The sequence below is a fragment of the Palaemon carinicauda genome, chromosome 10, assembly GCF_036898095.1.
Source record: "Palaemon carinicauda isolate YSFRI2023 chromosome 10, ASM3689809v2, whole genome shotgun sequence".
In the NCBI taxonomy this organism is placed as follows: domain Eukaryota; kingdom Metazoa; phylum Arthropoda; class Malacostraca; order Decapoda; family Palaemonidae; genus Palaemon; species Palaemon carinicauda.
In genome coordinates, this window is record NC_090734.1 from 138,169,687 (window position 1) to 138,191,600 (window position 21,914).

Below are 21,914 nucleotides of genomic sequence, written 5' to 3' on the forward strand. Positions count from 1 at the left end.
TAGAAGCAAAGGCTTAATTAAAGAAATGGCCTAAGTCGACTGATAGCTGGAGTAAATCATGATAGGCATTGGATAATTTACAGTTAATTTTCAGAGTTTCTTCAATTGTCTTTTGTTTCAAACAATCTCCACTTGTTCTGGCTTAGGTCCGAATTACTTAAAACAAATAAAACCTTGTTAGTGAAGGGGTTTCCCTTTTCCTTCCTCACAGCAAATCGTGAAGACTTCGGCATCTAGAAACTAGCAACACCTATAATGGATTTGCTAAGTTGTCTCATCCATATGACCTCTCCCTTACGTGGCTTTTAAATTCTAATCCAAAGGCTATGAGTGATTATGAAGGATAGGCGTGTCAATTTCACCGGGGTAGCCTAAATTATTTTTAATTTGGCTACTTTTAATTTTTTCATACAATCAAGTATTTTCTGTTTATCACTAAGTTTATGAAATAATTCATACTTCTGGAGTCATAAGTGATGGTTTTTACTCGGTTAAACACTAAACAAGTATGAAGTTTGGTGCTTCATTTTTTAATGTCGGTTCCACAGTGCTTCATCATATACTGATAATTCATAAACTGGGCAGTTATCCCTTCGTGTAAATATACATATGGTGGTTGGCCTGTTTCCTTATTCCAAATAGTCAAACTTTCTTTTAAAAGTATTTTGAAAATCCTTCAGACCATGTGGAAAACTTGAGAAAATACTGGACGCCATGTATTGAGAACCCAATGTAATAAGAGTAAACATCGTTTTTCAATAGAAATGTGAGACCGTATTGAAACATCACACAGATTTTTTAGAAAAAAATATTTCTTTTGGGTTAATTGAAAAAAAAAATGAATACATCAGTGCGTGTTAGCTAGGCTTTGTAACAAAGTTCTAGTATCTACTTGATGCTTTTCACCAAAAACCATGGACTGAATTTTCTCGAGACTGACAATATACTTTTTAGCACACCCTGTCATTTTCAACAACCCTTCAGTTATAATCTACAGGTCTATACCTCGGGATCCATCTCTTGGTGACCATTTATGAATAATGTCAAAGATAAAGGAAAGTCATTTGTCAAATCATGATTTCCAGTGAGTGTTCAAAATCATTATTCGTGATTCAAAAGTAATTACAGTCTGTAAGCTAATGTCATTTCAGATTATGAGAATACAAAACTATGGCAATAGATAATGCAAGAAGAAAACTTTTGAGATATTTTAGCAAATGGCAGGGAAATTGTATAGAAAATTATTTAGTGGACGCTATATTGGAATGGAAATTGAAACAATTTTATACTCAAAATAACTGAAATATTAGTCAATTTCACAACATCGAAAAGCAGTAAGCTTGGAAAGCTTGTCACAGTTCCTTAAAAGCTTATTTTTCAATCAAAGTATAAATGAAGATAATATTCTCACTGATATTCTAAATAATATCTAATGGATATTTTATACAGCATAATCATATTAGATTTGAAATTACCATTGTTTGCATAGGAATACTGGCTGAATGAAAGAACAAAATCAGATTAAAGTGACAAGATATGTATTTCCTGATGAATTCTCATCTGTCACGATCGGAGTTCAATTGGGCATACTAAAGAGATGCAAATATTTTTTGGGGATTCTTGTTCTTCCAGAAATAAGAAAACTGGTCAAGCGTTTCTTTTCCCAAGATTAAGTCAGGCTTGAATATTTAGATGGAATGGCCTTTCTCTTTCCATCTTATGCAGCTTGGTTTATTGAACAGTTTTGCCTCCTAAGATCAAGAGGTTAGTTATAAAGCAGCCACTTAAATGAATAATTTGATAATAGTGTGTCCAATATCATCTGCACCTTTGAATGTGCATGACGCCCAAATTTATAATAAAAATAAAAAAAATGTATCCATTAGTCATGTCAGAAATGTAGTTGTGGTAGCTTGGTAGCAACGTTGGGGACGTTACCAGATACTTTTTATTGGAAAAAATATTACTTTACTATACCTCTTGAGCTAGGTATCGGTTGTTTTAAATGCACATAGGTCCATCTGATGGATCATCTGTAATCTTTACAGTGAGTCTCGTGATGCTAGCTTGGGTGAAGAGGGCCCTCTGTAATACTGTGCAACACTGTACACGGTCAATGTGCTTTAGAATCCCCTTACCCTAGTCTTTTTTTTCTGAAACGGTGGTTTTAGGGAACTGTGTATATCCTCATTGATATCCTTTATTATTTTACTCAAGAAGGCTCAATATTTCAATGAACTATGCCACAAAAGCAGATATTCGCAGGTACCATTATACACTGCTAAGTTTCATCGACTCGGTGTTTGTATTTTGCATCCAATATTTTAGATTCTAAGATGCTGAATAAAATGGATAAGCTATTTTTTCTTAATTATGTTTTGCCATGTTTCTCAATGGAATTACACGAAATGAAAAACCGCACGGCTTTTCAGATGTCAAGGCCAAACGTAATTTCATAAGTGGCCTCCTCTTCTCGTTTTACAGTTGCCCTTATTTTAGCTCTGATTCCCATCCCTTCACTTCTCCGCTTTTCCTCCTTTTCTATCAAATATTTGAAACTCTCAAAGCCTTTGATGATATGACCAAAGCGTAGAGCAGAAATTTCACCTACATTCGTGATGACCACCGATAGGTTGTGACCTCTGTTAGGATCAGAGTCAACAATGATATCACCCGTTTTCAAACTTCCCACGGCTACAGCCAAGCCCAGAACACCTGGAGCCACTTTAATGTCTGGAAAGGCAACTTTTACCAGAACAGGCCCTGTTGACGAAGATCCTGTTGTTCCCGGAAAGGTGTATGATGCAATGAGCCTTGATCTTTGCTTGCCTCCCATCATCATCTGTTTCTCCACGATGGTCAGGGGATCGTCTGAAGGTTCGTAACCGTTCCGACGAAGAGTTCCTGGAGAGTAAGTGGCCGTGTACCGCTGCCGGCTAAGATAATGATGGACGTGTTCTTCTGAAGGTTCCATTATTAATGTCATGTCGGTGTTCAAGTTATTCTTTATGTGCATAAAATATCTGAAAAGTAGTAATATGATAAGATATCTTTAAAAATGTGTCTTAACAGCACGACACCTTTCCATTATGTGAAATACTTTTCATAATGGCATACTCATAAACAATTCGTATCATAGTTCAAAACATATAGCAATCACAGTTCAGGTTTTGAATCCCACAAGAAAACATGGCATGAGGATTGAACTGTTTACACTAACAACAGAGCTTCAACTATTTTTCGTGTGAAGTTATTGATTTGACTGATTTATGAGACATCTTAATCACATTAAAATCATAATTGCAGTCCTTTAGTTGTGTTGATCACAAGCATGGTTAGATTGCTCTCATTATACGAGTTCAGCACCTAGAATCGTTTCTTACCTGATGACAGGATTAAAGATGATGTATGGCAGAAGGCTGTGTATCAGGACACTCTTCGAATTGTAGGGAAACATTTTGACGTCTTTCCCCTGCACCTCGACGAGCCCTATGCTTCCTTTCTGATTAAGATGGCTTGACCTGTCTTCTTTCTAATTAGATCAAATTTGATTGTACTGAGTCTGTAGTTAAGGATTATTTTAACTTATTCTTTTTTACTTAAATTACATAGTCAAGGATTTGTGTTATGAGCAAGTTATCCACAAACACACTTGGTAAAAATGAAAACATTTTCTGATTTTAAGAGCCCCTACCTGGAGATAAGCTCCAGGCAATCTCCATATCTGTATGTTCTGTCATTAAACTCAGCCACTTAAGACCCTTATCAATATTAATTACATTTCTACAAGTAAACAACGTCAAGGAATTGTTTTGTTACCTTTCTTAAGACGGATCCTTTTCGGACGGGGGTCAGGGTTGTTCTATTAATGTCGTCTCTGAGGTAAGGCTGAAGAAGGTGGCTGAGATGAATCCACGGTGTTGGCAGAAGCCATTCTTTTACTCTTGAAGATGGTCATAGTAAAATTAAAAGAAAACCACATATCTATTTTCTACAAATGCAATAACTGTTGAATCATTAATAAGAATTTAATAACACAAAGGTTGGTTTTTAAAAGTGAAATAGATTTATTTGTATAGGGGCTATTTTGGAACACTGACATCAGCACAAGGAGAAAGTCACTTATCCTCTCAGGCATAATTCTATGATGCTCCTTTTCAATTCAAATTTACTTAGTGAAAAACAGTAGTTCATGTCTTGTTTAGTTCAGTGACAGAGGAAATTTGGTACACACTTCTTTTTTTATCTTTTCCTGACACGTCTAAGTTTTCTTTTATATATATATATATATATATATATATATATATATATATATATATATATATATATATATATATATATATATATATATATTGTTTCCATTAAAGTTAATACTTTTTATGCTTTCAATTTTTTTTCTTTTCTTAATGGTATCTATCGTCCCCATTGTACATTGGATTGAAATTAATCTGTGCATGTTTTCCTGGATAAATAAATATGAAGTGGGAAAATGTTTAAGACTAAAGTTCTGTTTGGGTCATGAAATACAATGAAGTCTTAAGAAGTCTTATAGGATTTACTTTTATTTAGAAATTCATTGATATTTTATGAGGAGTTAAAGATGAACTTTTGTGGAATAAGGAAGTGCCATAAATTACTTGATTTGTATTCATATCAGGCTACCGTTGATCATTAAAGGTAATGTAACTTCTAGTTCAAAATATCAAATTAAACTGGCGTTGTTTTGTATGAACCAGGTAGTTTTTTTTTTCTTTTTGCAAGAACACTGCACACAAACATTCCCATGCATGAACACTTAAATATTACTCATGAACTTACCTTATAAATACTGTCATTAAGTTTTACTCATCATGAACGTACCTTATAAATACTGTCATTAAATCTTACTCATCATGAACTTACCTTATAAATACTGTCATTAAGTTTTACTCATCATGAACGTACCTTATAAATACTGTCATTAAATCTTACTCATCATGAACGTACCTTATGAATACTGTTATTAAATCTTACTCGTCATAAATATATATACCTGATAAATACGGACATTAAATCTTACTCATCATGAACGTACCTGATAAATACTGTCATTAAATCTTACACACCATGAACGTACGTGATAAATACTGTCATTAAGTCTAGCTCATCATGAACGTACCTGATAAGTAATAATTAAATCTTACTCATCATAAACGTACATGATAAATACTGCCATTAAATCTTACTCAATCATGAACGTACCTGATAAATACTGTCATTAAATCTTACTCAATCATAAACGTACCTGATAAATACTGTCATTAGATTTTACTCATCATGAACGTACATGATAAATACCGTCATTAAATCTTACTCATCATGAACGTACCTGATAAATACAGTCATTAGATTTTACTCACCATGGACGTACCTGATAAATACCGTCATTAAATCTTACTCATTATGAACGTACCTGATAAATACTGTCATTAAATCTTACTCAATCATAAACGTACCTGATAAATACAGTCATTAGATTTTACTCACCATGGACGTACCTGATAAATACCGTCATTAAATCTTACTCATCATGAACGTACCTGATAAAGTCATTAAATCTTACTCATCATGAACGTACCTGATAAAGGCATTAAATCTTACTCATCATGAACGTACCTGATAAATACCGTCATTAAATCTTACTCATCATGAACGTACCTGATAAAGTCATTAAATCTTACTCATCATGAACGTACCTGATAAAGGCATTAAATCTTACTCATCATGAACGTACCTGATAAATACCGTCATTAAATCTTACTCATCATGAACGTACCTGATAAAGGCATTAAATCTTACTCATCATGAACGTACCTGATAAATAGTCATTAAATCTTACTCATCATGAACGTACCTGATAAATACTGTGTCATTGGCTGCATTGATGTTTGCCAATAATTGACACCTCATGGCCAAGTAAACGATGTGGCCCCAGTCGTGTTGGTGCGTCTCCCACTCCTTCACCTTTTCCTTTATCTTGCTGAGGTTCTTGGCCTTCTCCCCAATGGCTTCAGCCTCTTCAACCACCTTAGAGAGGTATAAGTCGTCGTCCAAATGTAGGCTCGAATAGATCTCGTCCGTAACCTGTTTCTGATTAACCAAAAAAAAAAAAAAAATGAATGAATGAATAATTGGCATTCACTCCTTTAATGTTGATAAAGTGCAGTTTCCTGCTAACTTCAAAAGTTCAAATTTGCAGCTAATGTTTTCAAGTTGAACAGCCTGACACGAGTCGTTATTTATAGTTTTATATATGAAAGATCTATTTTGATGTTTTTTTTCTTAAAGTGTTTTGATTGTTCGTTACTTCTAAAGTTTATTTATTTCCGTATTTCCCTTCCTTCCTGGGCTTTTTTTTCTTGTTGGAACACTTGGCCTTATAGAATTCTGCTTTTCCAACTAGGGTTGTAGCTTAGCTAATAATAATAATAATAATAATAATAATAATAATAATACTAATAATAATAATAATAATAATAATAATAATAAAATTTTTCGGAAACCTATAATCAAAGTGAAATGTTTTGAGGGCAAATACTCACCATATTCTGGTTGGAGTTTGCATATCTGCTGTAGATTCCTTTCAGCGTCATGAACATGGATCGCAGAAGGGAATAATGTCGAAGTAACGTGACTGTTTCAAACCGCAGCATCGAGAGGGCGTCAGGTGTAGAGAGAATTTTGTGAGTTTTGCTACTGTGGGACGATTCTTGGCATTTTTCACATATGACTAATCGGCACTTCGAGCAATATAAGTCTAAAAGCGCTTGGTGATCGGCTGAAATGGAAAGAGATATAGAGACATACAGGACTTACAGACTTGTCTAATAATGGTGCAGCCAAAGGGTAACACCCTTGGGTGCGTCACTGCTGGTCAAACGTGATTTTTATATACAAGTGTTACTTTATCAATTGACAATAGATTGAAAAAAATTATTTTTTTTTCTTTAAGAGAAGTGTTACAGAATAGAATAAAAAGGGAATATGAATGGGTGACATTTTAAATTTTAGTTAATGAAAGGTTATCAAATAGAATATTAAATTATATTTGCTTTGAATTAATTTAACAGGGAATTAAAAAAAAATAGCTAATATCAGCCAGGCTAAGTAGCCATAATGTAACGTAAATTTACTGCTGTTTTAGGACAGGGGCGTGCTTGCATACACATAGTGCAGTTAAGCTGGATTTTAATTAAACAAGGAAACACAGTTTTCATTAGAAAGGCCATTGTGTTTCAAGAGCCAAGTCTCTTTCTTCTTAAGATCTTAGATTTCGATAGGAATAGCTAGTCTATTATTATTATCTTTATTATTATGATGATGATTAGCTAGCACGCTTTAAGTCCACCAAATTGTTTAGTACTGTAAAGTATCATTGTATATGGAACAAGGGAAAATAACATAAGGCAGTACTTGAAATAGAACATGTGTTTAATACTAAATAATAAAATGAGGTAAATAAATGGAGAAAGGTTATACACAGTTGGACACATGAATCCAAGGTACACCTCACTCCGAAGAAAAGTACCCTGTCACACCCTCACTTCGTGTCGTGTAACCAAATAGATAGTGTAGTGAGAGATGACAGAGCTGGTGGTTGGGGCTAAACACAGGAACTCTCTGGGCAGTAAGGGTGTGGCTGGGTGCGTTTCTTCAGAGCGAAGTGTACCAGAAATTGTATCCAAGTGTAGTTTGTTCACTTAGATGTTGGTCTCCTAATAATAACATAAATAAACGAATCTCGTGTTATAGGAAAAATGCAATAGGAATGACGATAAAGAATAATAAGAACTCATCCTTCGATTCTAACCAAAGGATCTACATCCTTGAAAAATATTGCTTTTGGCTAAACTTACAGCATAGATCCTGGTCATCTTGTAAATTGCAATTTTTCGCTATAGCGATGCTCGGTCTTGGAGGCTTCTTAGGGGTATCCGAGAGGTCTGGAAAAGATAATCATATGTCAAGTCACTTGTGTCAAAGAATTCCACTCCTAAGTAACTCGCTTAAAATGTTTGTGAAAAGTAATGTTTCTCTTATTTTGCTAGTTACTGTAAAATCTTTAGATCCTAAATGGAATCGGTTGCAGTACTGATAAAATGCAATGTCAACACATAACTGAAATTAATATAAAAGATTATTAAAAAAGGTGATAGGTTTAAAAAAAAATTGATGTGTAAACAGTTTTTGCTTAATTATCTTTCATGTACAGTTGGATACAGGAATTCCTGGTACACCTTGCTTCAAAGAAGTGCACATCAGTGACACCCATACTGTCCGGCTAGTTCCTGTGTTTAGCTCCACCCACCACCTCTGCCTTCTCAACCTACACTGTTTGGTTACTCACTGCTAAGTAAGGGTGTGACAGGGTTCACTTCTTCGCAGCAAGGTGTACCATGGACTGCTGTGTTAAACTGTACATGACCTAAGTGTTAAACATCTTGATAATTCGTTTACTGCTAATAAAGGATGATAAAAAAGTAGTTAATGATCTAGACTCCGTTGAAAGTGCTTTTTAATTGAAACCTACACATTTAGTGGAAATTGGGTAATAATAACGTTGAATGAAAATATTTTAAAGGTTTCAAGGTTTAAAGGTCGCTCATGAATGGCAGAGGCAAGGGACACTGACATTGCCCTATCAAGCAGGACGATGCCCTAGAGACTGACCATATTACATGTGATCAGCGCCCAAGCCCCCTCTCCACCCAAGCTAGGACCAAGGAGGGCCAGGCAGTGGCTGCTGATGACTCAGCAGATAGACCTATAGGCTCCCCCAAAACCCCCATCCTTAGCTCACAAGGATGGTGAATTTGCAGCGACCATAGGAACTAACGAGTTTAAGCGGGTCTCGAAATCCAGTCTGACGTTCACCAGTCAGGGGCGTTACCACATCGGCCACCACAACCCATTTTGTAAACTAGTCGTAGCATTTATAGAAGATTTTTCTCTCCACAATCCGATGTAATAACTATATAACTAAAACGCAAAATCCATTTTAACTACATGCCCAGAGACAGGTTGTGTACTACTCAGTCAGTTTTTTTTCTACTGCATAACTTCTATTACTTAGTCATGTATGAGCAATATAGATGCTCTCATTAAAGGTCTTTGGCGTTTTAAGAACGCTAGGTATATTTGTACATACCAGTTCTCCTATCCAAGCGTTGACTGAATAATTCCTCTCAATTGCTTCCCTTCAAATTATTTAATTTCCTCCATGCCCCTTTTCATATATTTGTGTATTGCGATAAATCATAAGGCGAAGATGAATTTACAGTGTATCAATAAAATTGGATTCTATATATCTTGCTAAACAATGCCTTAACAGATCGACGACGTTTTTCTCAAAATGAAAAAAAAATACACACACACTAAACCTTGTCATTCACAGACGAGTATATGATACCGAGACAGTTTACTATTTGGTTTGCTATTCTTTCACTAATACCGGTTTCTTATCTATTCTTAGTATCGCTGTAAAGTTGCTATAACTTCCTGTGAAGAAAAAAAGGGTAGTTCATGCTCGAATTTTGCTGTTGTTGAACAAAGTCTGTATTTACGAATAATATTCTTGTTGGTGAATCAAATTTTAAACTTCTGTTGAATTACTCCTCAGTACAATTGCGGGTAGTTAGATTTCTCTTGCTTGAGGTTACACTCGAGCACGCTATTTTATCTTATTTCTCTTCCTCTTGTTTTGTTGAAGGTTTTATAGTTTATAGAGGAGATATTTATTTTAATGTTATTCTTAAAATATTTTTATTTTTCTTTGTTTCCTTTCCTCACTTGGCTGTTTTTCCTGTTGGAGCTCCTGGTCTTATAGCAACCTGCTTTTCCAAGTAGGGTTGTAGCTTAGCAAGTTATAATAATAATAATAATAATAATAATAATAATAATAATATGTCCTTTTCTTTGCCATTCAAACTCCCTTCTACCGTGATCTGATTCAAAATTTATAGACAATCGGAAATTTTTAATTTTATTCATAATTAAGACGTCACATTTACATTTCTTTCATTATTAGCATTTTACTCAACTTCAATTTCTTTTCTGATTTAAGAAAATGGATAAGAATTAATGTTTTTACCTATGAACTTTAATAAATCGCTAGTCAGTTCACATTTTATGTAGAGGTTCTTTGATCTATGAAATATTTAAGCTTTAGATACTGGTTTAATAGGAATAATTTTTTTTTTAAAAAAGTGAAAAATAGAATTAGAAATATTTAGCTAATGTGCGACGCAATCCCTAACCCAAAACTGACAGGAAAAGGATCATGGTCCATTTATGGAGATGACGTCATTGTTTATGTGTAACAGTTTCGTTTTTGTTGTACGTCATATTTTGATTATTTCTTCAAAATGGAAGAATGAATTGCGTATCTACTATCGTACGAAATGTTACTTCACTTTAAATAACACCGTCCCTGACTGGTAAACGCCAGATTGGGGTTCGAGTCCCGCTCAAACTCGTTAGTTTCTTTACTCGCTACAACCTCACCAACCTTGTGAGCTAAGGATGGCGGGTAGGGGGGAAACCATGTGTCTATCTGCTGAGTCATCAGCAGCCATTGCCTGGCCCTCCCTGGTCCTAGCTTGGGTGGGGACGGGGCTTGGGCGCTGATCATATGTATAGCCTATATGGTCAGTCTCGAGGGCATTGTCCTACTCGAGGAGGCAATGTCACTGTCCCTTGCCCTTGCCATTCATGAGTGGTCTGTAAACCTTTCAACTCCAAAAGTATAAATGCGTCATATCATGAACGACCTACACAAACAGATAGAATGAACATACCTTTATCCTCTTGCAACATCGTGTTCATAGACTTCCTGTCTGATGTGTCGTGGTTCATGATATCAATAGTCTTCGTATCCAAACTTAAACCGGAAGCTACTTCATAGTCTGATATTCTCATTGTAGAAGGAGTTTTTCCGTCCTCAGTCACAATGTCTTCCTCATCTATGTCAGCTAGCAAAATTGTTGATCTGTTTTCAGTCGCCTCGCTGTGCCTACGTTCACGAATTTCATTTAGTAAAAGCTGCCGATTTTCGCTGCTGTGAATGGTCTCTTGGTTTTCGTGAAGTATTAGCTGATTATCTCTGATGGTTGAATCTTCGCTCTCCACAACATCCTGATGTGACGAACCTTGTGAAATATCCAGGTGTGTGTTTGCAAGAGCGACCCCTGTATTGTTATCAAGCGTCTTGGCTTTAGTTCTAGATCTAGGGGGCTTTGATGGGGCAACTTTACGAGTTTTCCTCGCAACGATTTTCTTCTTTCTAACAAGAAATTTACTTCTGACACAATCGATGGACTCCTGATTTTCTTTAGTAACTAGGCAGGGCAAGGATTTCCTGTTCATCTTTCCAAGTAGTTGTGTTGATACATCGGGGAAAGGAGCGGAACTTCTTCTGTGGTTTTCAATAAGCTTACTGGAAGAAAATATACTTTGAGCTTTGCAAGACCTAAGACTGCCCTCCGAATATCTTCTTTCCCTGGAAATCGAAATGGGCGGCAAGGCCCCACCTTGCCCTGGTAGTGAAAGTGGAGATATAGTTTTGAGGGAGTTATGTTTCATACCCACATTAATTATTCCTGATGACCTTTTAAGCTTGGCAGCGTTGTAGTCTTCTGGTAGAGTTGGTTGCATATCGTGTACTTCATCAATTATTGGGCATCTGTCTCGATTCTTGACATCTTTAATACTATAATCATCTTTGGATGATATCCTACATAGTATGTCATCATCCCTAATGCTCTCTAACAAACTCATTCTACCTCTTCTTGATGTATTGCTTCTTCTGCATGGCAGTGTTCTTGAATTTCCCTCTTGTCTGAGGATTTCTGATCTTATGTGAGGTATATCTTTTGCCAGAGGAGTATTAACTGACTCTTCACTCCTAACCTTTCTAAGAGGCACAGAAGCATATTCTTCAGTAGATGACGTTGGCGAGTCCACACATTGTTGGTCACCCGCGAAGGCTTTGTTAGTTATAGTCACATCACTAAAAATAATTTCAGCTTCTGTTGGCACTAATGAATCCGAAGGGTTCTGTGAGATTTCACCAACTTTTTCTTCCATTTTTGCATGTTGGGGATTTTTCTCATCTAAATCAGCAGCCAAAAGAGATCTTGCTTTCATATGCGCTGGTAGATATTTTTCTGAATTGGCCCCGTCCAAATCAGTATTGACATCATGGGTCACCGGACCCTCTGTAATAGCTTTAATAGTTCGCAAGGAGTCTCTTTCTTCGCCGGTATTCCAGCTATCATTATTGCATTGGGCATTGCTATCAGTAACGTCGTTTTCAGGAAGGCAAATAGGGGAGTAGTTGTATATGCGTGGCTGTAAAACCCTTGCTAGACTTTTCACCCTTCTACTGGAAAAGAAAATATAATTTGACCATTAGGTAAACCGAACAGGCCTTTGCAAGTTTAATTAATTGTGTGTGTGTGTGTGTGCGCGCGTGTGTGTAAGGGCAAATTGATAATTCCGAGGGAAAGTATTCTTGATGAAACAAGGAAATATATCAGAAGTTGTTCACAAAATTTAATACCTTGAAAGTCAATAGTAGTTTTTACATGATAAAACAAGGAAAGGAAATTTATTGAGAAACTGTTCATCAAATTATCTTAAAGGTCATCCAATACTACAAGTTTTTTGCAATTTTTGACATTGTTTCATGTTTTTATAGTTTTTAAAGCAATGTACAAAGTTAATTTTCATTACGTCTGTTCACACTTCTTTCTTTATATTGAACAAATATTTTATTTTACTTATATTACAAACTGTCATTACTTTCACGTCGCAAATACCTTTTTATAAGCCAAACATCATTTCAAATATTTTTGATATACCTATCCTTTTATCTCATTAATTTCCATGACTTGTCTTTCTTGTAATTTGTAGTTTTTTCTGATTTCACTTTCTCAATCATCAAAATTTATATGTACATATTGAATAACGGTGATTTAGTTAAGCATTTTGTAATACTTCAGCAATGTTCTTTCTGATCCTAGATAGATTTTTGCCAGTGATCCATCAATCTTAGGATTTTTTTATTATTTTTGTTATTATTAAATTTTTCATTCTATCAAAAGGCATTAATATTACTTTCTTTTCCTTTCCAAGTTTACTATTTCATCAAATTTCTTCTCCTGGTGAGTGAATATGCTAATCCGAAAACTTTCAGACCCCTTTGAATTTTACATGCAACTATTGCCATGAAAAATTCTTCTTACCTCTTTGGAATGATGACTTGGGACCGATCTTCTTTATCTGTTGGCGAAGAACACGAGTCCAGTCCTACACTGGTGTTTCCCGCACAAGAGTCAATAGGGCTGTTTAACGACAGTGTTCCATGAGCTTCCATCGCAAGGCTATTAGTAATAGCACTTCCAGATTCATGATATCCAAGACTCGAGGTCCCTTCCCTCCCGCTGTGATTAGTGTCAACCACCGATTCCTTGAATCGAGCACTTTTCCGCAAGTAATCAGTGTACATACTCCTAACTTTGTTACCGAGTCTGGAGGCCCTTTCTCTTTTGGTCTTGAGTTTCTTCCTCTTCTTTTCCGTTTGCTGTGGCGTGGGACTGAGGCTTACCAAAGGTTCTCTGGATAAATATGGCTGGATATCGCTGCTCGTGTTGCTGTCTCGTTTCCTGTTTGCTTGGCTTCTGGGGGAAGATAAGAAGGTGGAATAGTCACGCCACATTGGTGTCCGGCTGTTGGTTTGTTTTTATTCGAAAAAAAATTGTGTTGGTGTCTTGTGCTACTGTGATATTTGATTTGGGATATATATATATATATATATATATATATATATATATATATATATATATATATATATATATATATATATATATGTGTGTGTGTGTGTGTGTATGCTGCACAAATATTTATTAAGTATATCCATATACAGTATGTATATCCATATAGAGATATAAATACATACATACATTCACACACATATATATATATATTATGTATATATATATATATATACACATATATACTGTATATATATATATATATATATATATATATATATATATATATATATATATATATATATATATATATATATTTGTGTGTGTATGTGTGTAGAGAGAGAGAGAGAGAGAGAGAGAGAGAGAGAGAGAGAGAGAGAGAGAGAGAGAGAGAGAGAGAGAGAGAGAGAGAGAGAAATTCTAATCACGCAATGAGCAATTAGCTATTCAGTTTTCAGAGCAATTATATTTCAGTTTGAATAAAATTTAACAAAGCCAGACATTTACATCTAAGCTATGGGAAAAATACTCTTAAGAAAATATGATATTGAGAGGTTACCTGCTTAATTCGTCTTTGGTAATGGCAGATCTGGGGAAAAAATTCTGGTATGCGCTTTCGGCCTCATCGTGTGAGAATCTGCGAATGTGAGATGAAGTTAGGTAAAGGTTTAAAGGTTTGCCCGTCTCGGTGCTCATCTCGCAGGGCTTCTTTAGACCCTTAGATAAGCCTTTGAGGAAGTATTTTCATCGGGAAAAAATGTGTACCAATAGTTGAGATTTTTATCATGTTTTTCCATAATAAAATAGATTGTTCATTAAAAAAATAAAGTTTTTTTTTCATAATAGAAAAGATTTTCCATTGTAAAAAAAAAATTTTTTTCATAATAAAAAATTTAAATTTTTTTTATAATTTTTTTCATAAAGTTTTTTTTTATTTTATTTTTTTATAATTTTTTCTCTATTTTTCATAAAATTTTATTTTCATACTTAAGATATTTTGTTCATATTTTATTTTTTTCCTCATAAAATAAACTATTTTTCATGAAGAGGACAAGGATATTAGCATGATTTTTATCAACGAAAATCGTTTAATGATCTTAAAAGTTACCAACTTATACTGAACATTAATGGAAAATATATTCTAGTCAAAAATTCAATCTTTGTAGACATGTCTAAAGGCGGGTTTACACGGTTGAACGGTTTGTCGAACGCAGTTCGACAGACAAGTGTTTGAAGTGATGTTCGAACGTGTGAACGGGGGTATTTGGTTGTCGAACACGTTCGTTGAACGGTTCGAAGAAAGTCTGTTTTCGCCTGACTTCTATGGGCGGGGCTTCATTATCCACAAACCTTATGCATTTGTGGCTGATTCCAACTCTTCGAGCCGTTTGACAAGAAGGTTCGACAACCGAGTTCGACGAACCGTTCGATCGTGTAAATCCCGCTTAAGTCATAGAAACATGTTCGATAAGCTGTCCTACATCCATAATTTTTTTATAGTTAGTTTATGTTAAATGATTATTTCTACTTCTACCAATATCATCAGTTTAAAGCGATAGTTCGCATCAAACAAATCATATGGAGGGAGGATTTCACTGAATGATTATGTCACTGAGTGATGATTTCGCTGATTATGATTTCACTGAGTGATGATTCCGCTGATATGATTTCACTGATAATTTTGCTGATAATGATTTCACTGATTGGTGATTTCAGTGAGTGATGATTTCCCTGATAATGATTCCACTGAGTGATGATTTCACTGAGTGATGGTTTCACTGAATTTGATTTCACCGAGGGATGATTTCGCTGAGTGATAATTTCACTGAGTGATGGTTTCACTGAATTTGATTTCACCGAGGGATGATTTCACAGAGTGATGATTTCTCTTAGTGATGATTTCTCTTAGTGATGATTTCTCTTAGTGATGATTTCTCTTAGTGATGATTTCACTGAGTAATAATTTCACTGAGTGATGATCGCAATGAATGATGTTGTCACTGAGTGATACTTTCACTTAGTGATGATTTCACTGAATTTGATTTCACTGAATTTGATTTCACTGAATTTGATTTCACAGACTGATGATTTCTGTGAAGGATGGATTTCACTGAATTGGATTTCACTTAATGATGATTACTGAGTAATGATTTAATAGACTGATGATTTCTGTGAAGGATGATTTCACTGAATTGTGATTTCACTGAATGGCGATTTCAATGACAGATGATTTCACTGAATGATGAAAAAACTCACAACAGCACTTTCGTTGGGGGATGATTTTTCCGAGGTCTCGGGCGACTGACTGTCAGATGTGTCAGCTTGGTGTCTGAAAAAGACAAAAAGAAAAGAACAGAATATTTACTACGAGCATTAAATTGTCAGAGTATCGCCAAAGCAAGTATCGCTATTACTATCGTCATTGAAGTTCAAGATATTGAAACTCAGCAATTAATTTTTTCAATTTTTTTATAAACCAGCCAATGAGTCAAATTATCCTTAATTTTTTTTTTTTTTTAGTGCATGATATTGAAATTCAAAACCTTTAAACTCAGCAATTAATAATTAAAATTTTCTATAAACTAGCCAATGAGTGAAATATTTCTTAATAGCGTTTTTTTTCCTTTTTTTGTTAGAGCAATTACAATAAAAGAGCCATAAATTGAAAAGTAGCATAAAATCGGCTTGTATATTTATGTATTTGAATTGCGGAAAAAAAAGTCATAAATTGAACAGTAGCATGAAATTGGCTTGTATCTGAGTAGCGGGAACTGGGGTTCGAGTTCAAATTCATTCTGACATGAAAATTGGCTTACTCTTCTGGTTATGCGTATGTGACATGTTTAATATGTTTAGGTGAAGTGGTTATAAGAAAAGGTTTAAGTCTCCTAACACGATATTTTCACGTACACATACATAGTCCCTCTCTGAGTTTGGATATCTTAACGTGGTGAAAGGGTTTGCGTATTGCCATGGTCAGCAAAGCTGTACTGGTCAGGGACATCCATAAGTTGGTTTGCTGTGAGCGATCAGACGAAAATCTCTCTCCATCTCTAATCCACATTGGCTAGCGTCTTACCCCAGACATGAATAAGTACATGTCTGAGGCCTTTGTCCTGCAGTGGACTAGGGACAGCTGCATTTGTTGTTGTCTTGTTACTGTATAAATGCTATATATCTCATATTATTATTATTATTATTATTATTATTATTTGTTAAGCTACAACCCTAGTTAGAAAAGCAGGATGCTATAAGCCCAGGGGCTCCAACAGGGAAAATAGCTCAGTGAGGAAAGGAAACGAAGACAAATAAAATATTTAAAAAAGAGCAACAACATTAGAATAAATATCTCTTATATAAATTATAGAAATTTTAACAAAACAAGAGGAAGAGAAATAAGAAAGAATAGAGTGCCCGAGTGCACCCTCAAGCAAGAGAACTCTAACCCAAGACAGTGGAAGACCATGGCACAGAGGCTATGGCACTACCCAAGATTAGAGAACAATGGTTTGATTTTGGAGTGTCCTAGAAGATCTGCTTACCAAAGCTAAAGAATATCTTTTACCCTTACCAAGAGGAAAGTAGCCACTGGACAGTCAAAGTGTAGTAGTTAACCACTTGAGTGAATGAAAATATATTTCCGAAAGATAGTCAGACGTCTTGTGATTACAAGTTGGATGAAGAGACTGAGAAGGTCACTTTCAAGATTCGAGCGTTTATCGTCTTTCTGTCAACCTTTCAATGACCACACAAAAGGGAAATGCCATTATCTTTAACAAAGAAAGACAAAGGCGTCACTGCAAATACCACGTCATGGAAGTGTGATAATGGCACCCTACATCTGCCTTTATCAACGTTTCCTGTCAAAAGTAGTTTTTTTATGTATAAATGTACACGGTAATCTTGACATGCCTTATACATTCATGATAAATTTTTCTTTCCATTAAATTGCCTTGTAATGAAGGACGTACGTAAGGACAATCTATAGATAACTTTGAATCAAATAAATACAGCTAAGAAACGTTCACAAATTAAGTGAAGAAACATAACTGTTCGAATTATAAGATGTTAAATACAGGCCTCTCTGCCTAGCAATCTGTTGGACGGGAGCTCGGTAGTTTCTAGTAGTGTCTGCAATCATTTTACCAAATACATAAATACCCCAAAATTTCACGAGAAACCGAAAGGTCAGTATTTCCGTCAGATAAATTCCCTTCAAAATATCAATTCAGAAAGGAGAATATCTCATTTTCAGCAACCATAGTGAGTTGCGCTCGCAATAAATATGCATGATATCAGTGTTTATAGAGAGCTCAATTGTGATCTAGATGTAGTATCAAGTCCTTTATAGTGGCTAAGAAATACAAAATATATTACGTTCAGGTTGCGGGAAACCCGATGTAGTCAGATGGAAATAACAGACAAGATATAATCAAAATGTTCTCGTGGGACAATGGTGCGTGCAAACTTTCCTGTTGTACATATTCGGAAAGTGATTTTACTTTTAAGTCAGAATAATTTTCAGTGGTCTTAATTTTGGTACCATTTGTTTTTATCCAAGCACTGGCCATCATTACAGCTGTTGATTCGTAGTTTATTGACAACTTCATTTATTTCAATGATTGTATGGTTACCGCGCATGCGTTGCTTGCATTCGCTTTTGGCAGCTTTTTGTTTTATGTATGGTGTAATCATTGGCCGGCTTTTTAACGATATTGCTGTTTTTAAATAGTCTGTGACCTCTTTGTATTAGTTTTTTTTAGTAAAATAAGAAACGTAGCAGCTACTGTTCTGTATTCATGATATTGCAGTCACCCATCTCTGTCAGTCAGAACCTTTCTATGTACCCAGGACCCCCTTAGATTGGGTTCTGTATGTACCCTACCACGTTATCACGTAATGTTGCAAACGCCTTTTCCTATGAAGAAGATAGTTTTTTTATGAAAAGGGATAGTTTTTTTCTTGTGAAAAAGAGATAGTTTTTTTCTTGTGAAAAAGATTTTTTCTTATGAAAAAGATTTTTTCTTATGAAAAAGATTTTTTCTTATGAAAAAGTTTTTTTCTTATGATAAAGTTTTTTTTTTCTTATGGAAAAGTTTTTCTCTTTTGAAAAAGTTTTTCTCTTGTGGAAAAGAGATATTTTTTATGAAGAGATAGTTTTTTCTTATGAAAAAGATAGTTTTTTTTTTCTTATGAAAAAGAGAGTTTTTTCTTATGAAAAAGATAGTTTTTTCTTATGAAAAAGAGAGTTTTTTCTTATGAAAAAGAGAGTTTTTTCTTATGAAAAAGAGAGTCTTATCAATTCCTTTGCAATGTACCTCCAATCCAGAACATTGTTACCTCGTGGTCTGTTTTCATTTACGAAGTTTTTCTTTCACCTCATTGCGTGTTTAAGTCACTTGCATAAACCTTCTTTAGTGTCACTTTTCTTCTGTCAGTGAAATTTGATAACCCCTTAAGAAATTGAACTAATCAGAGTCTTCTTTGAGAAGTCAGAGAAATGGTGCTTATTTCTATGGTTATTGCTTTAAGCTTAGAAAGCAAAGGTATGATTTTACCTATCCTTGTGTGTCAATATTTATAGGGTATTTTTTACACATTGACAACTCTGAATAACTTCTCTCAGATTTTCTATACTTGTAGGGATTTATATCATTTAAGTGTTTATTGGAATTTGCTATTGGTAGTAAATTTGTAGGCAATGTCATAACCAAGTACCACATAAAAATTTTCACGTTTTCGAGTGGAAATTCCAAGTAACCAGCGTTCCAGGTAAAACTTTGTCTCTTGGAAGCCATCTTTCTTCTGTGTGCAGAAAATTATTCAACGCACATTACAAAATTTATAAACGAGTTTTACATGACATCCGGACTTAAGTCCTAATTTTTATTAGTTTGCCGTTTCTGGAACCTTGTGCCAATAATTATTGTCCATTGTTCTTTCATCTAGGATTTCTTGAGAAAGAAAGCTTTACTATTATGACGTCACTGCTGTCTTCAGTATCAATACAGAAGTTTTCATGAAACCAAATATTAATGGAACGCCGTCTGTACGTATTATTTAATGTTTGGTTGCTGTACGTAGAACGACTAAAAAAAAATAAATAATTGCGACTCCCCAGAGCAAAACAGTAAACAAACAATGATTGTTTAATCCAAATGCAGAAAATAATTTTGTAATTTGTAAATTTAGTTAGTTGGAGAAAAATAAGCTGAATGTTTGAATTGGAAAAAGATGAGCTGAATGTTTGAATCTTACGAAATAAAAATGCATATAACTATTTTTCAATCTATATATCATATACATATATAGTGTATATGATAAATATAAAAACCGGCAGGTGAATTAACATCATAAATATTTCTACGACTAAGGTACTTTTAAAATAGAATTGAGTAAGATAAAATGAATTGAAATATATACAAAGATATAATGAATAAGTAATGAAATATTACAAGATAGAAACTATTTTGCTGCCTATATAATGTATGTTTAATTTCATTCTATTTATATTTAATCTTTTTAATTCATTGATTTTAGTATTCTTTTAATGGTTTGCCTTAGAAACTAGTCACATAAAAAATAGTATGATGTTCATTCAAGTTGGGGTTTTTATCTATTATTCGTCTACTGTGTCTACAAATCTCTTCCATGGCTGACACATATACATATACATATACAGCATATATATATATATATATATATATATATATATATATATATATATATATATATATACATATATATATATATATATATATATATGTTAGTGTGTGTATCTATATATGTATAAACACTTTATAAACACTCATGTAAAAAGGTATATATACACGGGTATATATATATATATATATATATATATATATATATATATATATATGTATATATATATATATATATATATATATATATATACACGTGTATATATATATATATATATATATATATATATATATATATATATGTGTGTGTGTGTGTGTGAGTGAGTGTATTTAATTTAATTTCGGTTTTAGGATCAACGTTTGGAGTAGTTACTCAACTTCCTGGAAATATTGTATGTTTTTTTTCCAAGTTTTAAATATTATATAGAGGGGTAAAGCAAATAATAAAATCATACAAAAAATTATCATAGTTTGTGATATGTCCTTGAAATAAAGGAAACTAGATAAGGTAACTTGCGAGAAATTCCAATTAAAAAGCAAATCCCAATTGGAGAAAATTATCAAAAAAAATAGAAGCGGACTTACTGATAATTTCATTCATTTTCGTGGAGTTTCACACGTCCTTATCCTTTACACTAGCACTTATCAGTAGGAAACATTATGTTGTCGTTTGTCTTCTTGTGGTATTTTCCATTTTGTATATTCTGAACTGTTTGGTTGATTGACACACGATTTTGATAAAGGATTTTTTTGTGTTTCACATTTTAACTTTTTGTTCCTTCACTCTAAGAAAGCGTCATCCTTAACTATCCTTACCAAATTAAAATCCAACAAGTAACATTATTTACGTCAAAGCAATTCCAGTGTGGTTTTGAGAACAATCCAATTATTCTAGACTCATAAAAGTTATCTTTAAAATATCAAATTGGAAATATTAGGCGAGGAGAATATAGTTACATAATTGCTTTCACTTTTTGATTAATTATCACACGTGAAAAAATTTAGCTCAGACGCACCATGCCTATATTCAACCCGTGTCTGAGAGTGACTTGAGATACTCCCAGACCGAAACTGACTACAGAAGACTGTAGACACAACAGCGGAAGCTGTCGGGAAATCTTGTACTATGACGTTTTTGATAACGCTGGCGAATGCTCATTAGCTGTTTTTTCTTTTTCCTTCCTTCACTTTCATGGGATAACTTCATTTAAATATCTTCTCAGGAGGTTATAGCATCGTAGATTTCATCGGTCGTTAATGTAAGGCTAAGTTCGCTAAAAGCACAATAAGAATTCATCTTTCGAATCACTTGTTTTCTCGTGAATCATACTTCGCGTTCCAAGTTACGCACGTGATATGCATTGCTCACTTCTTTTCTCGGATGGGCGAACTATATATGATACCGTGAATAAAAAGGATTATTATTATTATTATTATTATT

At 34.2% G+C, this 21,914-nt stretch overlaps 2 protein-coding genes across 6 annotated transcripts in view; one reads left to right on the forward strand and one right to left on the reverse strand.

The window, feature by feature from the left end:
- Positions 1-21,527, reverse strand: part of LOC137648819 (uncharacterized) — a 22,485-nt gene extending 958 nt beyond the window's left edge. The window contains exons 1-11 of one of the 2 annotated variants that reach the window (XM_068381979.1): positions 21,059-21,527; positions 16,068-16,140; positions 14,371-14,448; positions 13,284-13,715; positions 10,836-12,421; positions 7,896-7,982; positions 6,582-6,817; positions 5,894-6,129; positions 3,820-3,943; positions 3,384-3,532; positions 1-3,023 (exon numbers count right to left, since the gene is read on the reverse strand). The exon at positions 1-3,023 is cut by the window's left edge and continues 958 nt beyond it. In XM_068381979.1, the coding sequence (XP_068238080.1) occupies positions 2,429-3,023; positions 3,384-3,532; positions 3,820-3,943; positions 5,894-6,129; positions 6,582-6,817; positions 7,896-7,982; positions 10,836-12,421; positions 13,284-13,715; positions 14,371-14,448; positions 16,068-16,140; positions 21,059-21,074 (3,612 nt within the window). In that variant the 5' untranslated portion in view covers positions 21,075-21,527 and the 3' untranslated portion in view covers positions 1-2,428. Of the gene's footprint in view, positions 3,024-3,383; positions 3,533-3,819; positions 3,944-5,893; positions 6,130-6,581; positions 6,818-7,895; positions 7,983-10,835; positions 12,422-13,283; positions 13,719-14,370; positions 14,449-16,067; positions 16,141-21,058 lie in introns of both variants that reach the window. The other variant, XM_068381978.1, reaches the window with a different exon arrangement.
- LOC137648504 (carbohydrate sulfotransferase 11-like) overlaps positions 1-21,914 on the forward strand; it is a 42,003-nt gene that overhangs the window by 5,281 nt on the left and 14,808 nt on the right. The window lies entirely within an intron of this gene.